This window comes from Bactrocera latifrons, unplaced genomic scaffold (assembly GCF_001853355.1).
Source record: "Bactrocera latifrons isolate USDA-ARS-PBARC rearing strain unplaced genomic scaffold, ASM185335v1 scaffold_45, whole genome shotgun sequence".
In the NCBI taxonomy this organism is placed as follows: Eukaryota; Metazoa; Arthropoda; class Insecta; order Diptera; family Tephritidae; genus Bactrocera; species Bactrocera latifrons.
This window is the reverse complement of record NW_017537101.1, coordinates 1,748,792-1,755,019: the sequence shown is the minus strand read 5'-3', so window position 1 is coordinate 1,755,019 and position 6,228 is coordinate 1,748,792. Positions and strand designations below refer to the sequence as shown.

General features: G+C 36.7%; 1 protein-coding gene across 1 annotated transcript; it reads left to right on the top strand.

Moving 5' to 3' along the window:
* Positions 1-3,518: 3,518 nt before the first annotated feature.
* LOC108973025 (sex peptide receptor) lies at positions 3,519-5,916 on the top strand (the record flags this gene model as incomplete). The annotated part of the gene is given in 1 exon segment (XM_018940016.1): positions 3,519-5,916. A coding segment is annotated over 1 exon segment (730 nt), but the record flags the coding sequence as incomplete, so codon positions are not given.
* Positions 5,917-6,228: the final 312 nt, after the last annotated feature.

Here is a 6,228-nt window from a genome sequence, read left to right as displayed (position 1 = left end):
AGCCCCATATCTGACTCTTTTAGTTTTAGGACTTACAAACAACCGTTATGTGAACAAAACTATAATACTCTCTTTAGCAACTTTGTTGCGAGAGTATAATAATATCACTTTGACCGTTTCGGTTTCGACGTCATTCGTATTAATTTGACTGCTCCCTTTGCGCAATATTTTTTATTCGGAAAGCTTTCCATTCGAAAAATTAAAGTATAGTTTGAATTAAGTATGACGTTACAAATAAGGACAGACAGTCAGATTGCCACTCGGCACGTTATAAACGAAACGAACTGTCATGTGCGGAACACAATGCTCGCGACAGACTGCAACAGCACGACAGTGAACTGAAAATGACGTTGTGAATCCGACTATATGAACGTTTGTGAGAGGGCAGCAGGTTTGTTAGGGCTTTGAGTAATTTTACATTTTACATACTAGTGGCATCATCAATCTTCCTCATTGCTCTATCTTCCATTCTACTGTCATCTCTACTGTCGTCCTACTGTCGTTGGCAAATATATTATTAAATTGAAGTTAGCGAGAACGACAACTGTCGGCCTGCAGTCGTGCAGTCGTGCAGCTGTCAAAATATGTCCGTCCATAAGAATCCATTTTAATATTTGACAGATGTCGTTTGCAGTCTGTCGCGAGCATTGTATTCAACACATCACTATTTAGCTACTCAACTTTGTATATCTCAATAGCAGTTTTACACTATGTATTACATTGTATTTACACTAAGTATTACATTGCCATGCTAATGATTGAAAATTCAGTAAAATTCCATAGAAAAATTATAACGAGTTACAATGGGAGTTTATTCCTACTGAAGAATAATATTATATTGAAAGCAAATCAATGTTACTTGTTATTTTGGTCTAATAAGTCAAATGAAAACCAGCTTTCAATATTTCTGCAGAAACGGTTCAGACAAGCGCATAAATCATACTTTCATAATACTCGTACAAAAGTATATTCACTGTAACATCTGGGCTTTGGATAGCAAAATAGTAAATCCTCTTGTACGGATAGAAGAAATTATTGGCATTAGCATTTCTTCAGTAAGGAGCACCAAGTAAGCGGTGCTGTCATTGTCAAAGCACAAAGAAAAAAGACAAAAGTTTTCAACATGTCCTTTTTTCCAGCGACATAAACGATTCGCACAGCCCACAGCCCACATCCTTACTCAATGCTCTGAATAATTTACGCATTTCATTTATGGATTTAACTGTCAATCGCTCCCCATCGGACAGTCATTGCTGTCATAAAATTGGTTTAGCCTATTCTTTATCATGAAATCTTTAACTACAAGCATGTATATTAACAATAATGCCAACAGCAACAACAACATAAACTGTGTGGGACTTTACTAGCAAATTGCCCATTGAAGTTGACCTCAGAGAATGGAAAAAGTTGTCAATGACATTACATGTTGGCTGATCGCTTACAAATACTTTACTCCAGGCCTTTTTATATGCTTTTGCGAGCATATTCTGGGCTTTCGAATCACTGCTCTCTTTTGGAGAAAAAACGAATTTGAAGTGAAGTGTGCTGGCGTTTGTTATAAACAGCTACTGGGGCTTTTTGTCGTTGTCATGTCCTTCTTAGAAACGCATCTGGAAATTTGCATTAGTATGCCTGTTAAAAATAACAGGGTTTAAGTACCATTCAATGAAAGATTTTACTTACCACGAAGGTAGCTAGTTCAATTGAGATACATAACTGTTTTAGCAGAATCAAAGGACCAAAAATCGAGCGTTGTTCGCAGATTCAGATTCAGTTGTAATCAAAGCAACAGGAAGGCGTATAAAGGAAAAGTTAAAAATTAATACCTTAGTTAATATGTTAAGCATACATAGAGAGTTTTTGAATTTAATAAAACGATTAGGAAACGGAAAATGTTTGAAATTTGTGTCATTATATGGCTTTCAGTAATTAAGCAAATGTATTTTTCAAAATACAATTATTGCAAATCTGGCATATTACGTTCTCCTAATAATACTATTCCTTCCTTCCTTCTTTTCCCGGTATAACTACTATGTACGGTGAAAATAAGCAAGAAAATGAAACTGTTCTGAAATCCAATTGATTTGCAAGTAATACAGAAGCATTATGGAAAAAATAACCGTCGAAGACAGTAATTAATTTAAAAAAGTAAGGAAGAGTTAGTTTCAGGTATGGCTGAACATTTTATACTCTTGAACATGCAAGGATTAAAGGTATCTAGGTTTGTTAACTTCTCGTATATGGGGTCTATGACGAGTTTTCACCTGATTTTATTCACAAATGTATACCGTTATAAGAGAAACACGTTCTCTCCATTTTATTAAGGAAACTGTGTGTTTTTGTATCAACATACACATAGAGTTAAAAAAGGTTGTCCCGAAATTAACTTAATATTAATATTGAATACAAAGTGCCTCAAAATTAAAGCAAATTTAAATTATCCGCTATGAGGAGGTGGTGTGTGTCGATCTTCTTTCCACTGGTCTTTTCCAAGATTTTGCGCATGGTAAATATCTGGTCAGTTTTTGATTTTCCAGGCTTAAAGCCACACTGATAAGGTCCAATCAGTTTGTTGACGGTGGGGTTTCATCTTTCACATAATATACTTGATAGAACCTAAGTGATGTGATGTTGAGAGGGGGGGGGTAGAAAATTGGTTGGCTGTCCGTTGTGATTACAACTTTTCGACGTCGAACCTTCCTTGTGTTTGTTGACGTGCGTTTCTTGCTGCACAGATGCGGGTGCGTATCTTGGCTACAAGGTCCGAGTTGATGCTAGGATCTCGGGGCGTACGCACGTCTAAAATTCTGGACGCGTGTCTTACGTATATCACAACATGATCGATTTGGTCTTTCCGATCCGAGTGCAACTCTCATAGATGTGATATTAATTGTGAGAGTACGAAATGTTCGGTTACATCTGATATATAATATATCCCACACGTATTATGTCCAATTTGAGCCGAAATGTTATTTTAATAGGACCATTGGAACTATACGAGTATGATTGGAATGTTACAATCTTGACATCCATAAACACTTTGTCCGTTTTGCGCTTAATATTTATAACAATAACTGTGAGAATATGTTGCTTTAAGAGTTTTAATATTAGGTTTTCAATTTTAATAAAATATAGACCAATAAAATATGCTTAATTTACTCCGATGTGCCGGAGTATTTGTTATGATATCACTTTGGAAGTCTAAAGAATCATGACATTTTGTATTTTATATGGATAGAGTAAGCTCCGATTATTATGATTTGTAGGGTATTGAAAGAGTATAAACTGCGCCAAAATTCTGAAGATATTAAGTTTTCTTGATCAAAAATTAAAAAGCTAAAATTATGATAGTTTTTACAGTATATTTTGATTAAAATTGCTTCACCTGTTTAAGAAATTCTTAGATGAAATATTATTTTAATTAAGTTAGCTCTAATTTAATGAAATAATAATCCTACTACAGATTAAATCCATAACTAATGCTTTCTACACCAACCTCTTCTTTATGTTGTTAATAGGTACATCTACGTGTGTCACGCTCCCATGGCACGTACATGGTGCACCATGCCACGCGTCAAACGATCAACAATCTACATCGCCCTCGCCGCTTTCTTGCATCAGCTGACACGGTTTTTCGATCGCACCTACTTCCCGGTCACCATCGAATGGAACGGCCAGCAAACGGAAGTGTGCCACGTGGAAACCTCCGATTGGGTATACAATTATGTCGGCGAAGACCTCTACTTTTCCATATATTTTCTATTCCGCGTAGTATTCGTGCACGTGGTACCGTGCATTCTACTCGTCACGCTGAATGTGCTGCTCTGGCAAGCCATGGAGGAAGCGAAGGAACGACGCAAAGCGCTCTTTCGCGATAATAAGAAAGTAGAGAGCCGCAAGGTGCGCGACAGCAACTGCACCACATACATGCTAATTACGGTCGTTTCGGTCTTTCTAGCTGTTGAAATACCCATAGCTGTGGTGACGGTGCTGCACATCTTCTCCTCGCTAATGGGCGAATTTCTGAATTATCGCATGGCCAATATTTCCATAATGTTTACGAACTTCTTCCTCGTTGTCAGCTATCCGATCAACTTCGGCATCTACTGCGGCATGTCGCGGCAGTTTCGTGAAACCTTCAAAGATATATTTTTCGGTCCCTTTCTCACCAAAAAGGATGCTTCATCGAAATACTCCATTGTCAATGGACCACGCTCATGCACCAACACTAACGAGACTGTGCTCTAGTAAATGGTGATGTGGGTACCGTTTCGCGGCGCTGCTGCTGGTGGCGCGAGCAAATGGCGAAATGGTGCAATGGCCGCCAAGGTGGCGAATAAAACGCGACGGCGTAGCGAATACAAAACGAACGTTGATATTATAGCCGAAGAGTCGGTTGTGGTGGTGGTGGCCGCACAAGACGCGGCAAGGAATGAGGTTAGAGTGCTAAACGAGGAAGGTGAGCGCGCGAAAGTCTCGGTATAACTTATGTGTAATTAAGGGTAATTAGTGGCGGAAATGCAACTATAGGTATTCGAAGTATATTTTTACACAGCATATTTGGGAGAAATTGAAATAAATATAATAAATAAGCAAAGTGTTATTAAGCTGATTTAAATGCAAAAATATTGTGAAAACATAAAATTGTTTGTACATAAGCTAAGCTCGAAATTAGTTAATCGATGTCTGCTAAGCACCTATTGTTCTAAGTTTCTCATTGTTATAACTGTGGCGCACTTTAGGATATTTAAGCTGCTAAGTCAAATGTACATACAATTCCCACACGAAATAGACCTTCAATTAGCTCAAGGCTTAATTTAATGGAAAGCCTTAAACCACAGCAGCACAATGCCAGCAACTTGTGTACATAGCAACCTGAGCACTCTACTTAAAAAATATATTTAAGCCCGCACTACGCCGTTCAATGCAGTTGCGCTAAGTAAGCCTTTGGTAAAATAAATAGAAATTACAATTTGTGCAAATAAGTATGAAAATCTGACGACTTACGCTTTAGACGACTTAGTAGCAAGTGTCTATGTGAGCGCGGTTTTACTCTTAGCTTATTTAGTTCGTACGAAACGCTTCTGTAAGCTTCATCAACTACCAAATTTAATGTAGCAAATTAAATATGAAATTCTAAGATTTTATAGTTAAAAAAAAAAAAAAAAAAAAAAAAATATATATATACACTTGAAATTATAGTGAAGTGTGTTTTAACTGAAAGGCGAGTAAGAGTTAGTGGCAAGTCGAAAGGAAATGAACAAATAATACTCATTTAAATTTGTAAACCTGCTGAGCCCCTACGTTTACCGATTTAAATGATTAGCGATGAGCCTGTGCAAGCGTGTGTACTTACGTGCCCGAGCATAGCTGAGTGTGTCTGTATAACCGTTAAGTGAGGTTAGTTACGTTTTAAATGTACCAATTACACACACACACATATATATATCTAATCATTATATAGTAATATGAGTTGAAATCTTAACATTAAGCGTGTGTATGTATATGTTATGAACAAGGCTGTAAGTAAATGCTAAAACTACATTTTAACGAAAAATATAAACAAAGCATCTTAAAATTTAGTATTTCTGCTTGCTGCAACATTAAATTATTGTAAATATGTACTTGTTTTAGCTACCTAAAAGCTAACCCATAAACAAAGCCCACAGAGTGTAAGCAGAATTTGTGGCTGTAGCATGCAACTCTGGCATTATCTTTAATAAGTAGTGTTTTATAATAATTCCATAACTTTGTTGCACTGGCCGGATATGGAATGCGATTTTATTGGAATGAAATTATTACGAATACTTTTAAGCTGCGATAAGTTTAAGTATAGCAACCAAATTAAATATTGTAAATGTTGCGCTGAATTGCGAAATAAAATTTCAAACTGGTGTGAATTACGATCTACTTGAATTTGAGTTTAATTTCAGTTTGGAAACGATCTGTGTGATAGCTGGAAAGCTTGGAAAAATTAGGTTAAGGTGAGAGCAGTATGCTTTCTGTGCTGGAACTGTAAAAACAGTGAGTGTAAAATTCATATTGAGCATTTCTTTGTATTTGTAAAGAACGGAGTCAATACGATATTCATAATAATTTGCTTTAAACGTCTTGAATTTGAAAAAGATTACTCACCAGCGAATCGAACAAACTATAAGAGATGCTCAAACACACGAGCAGCGCTTGTGATGCAACTCTGCGCCAACATGTCTTTTGTTGTATACGTAT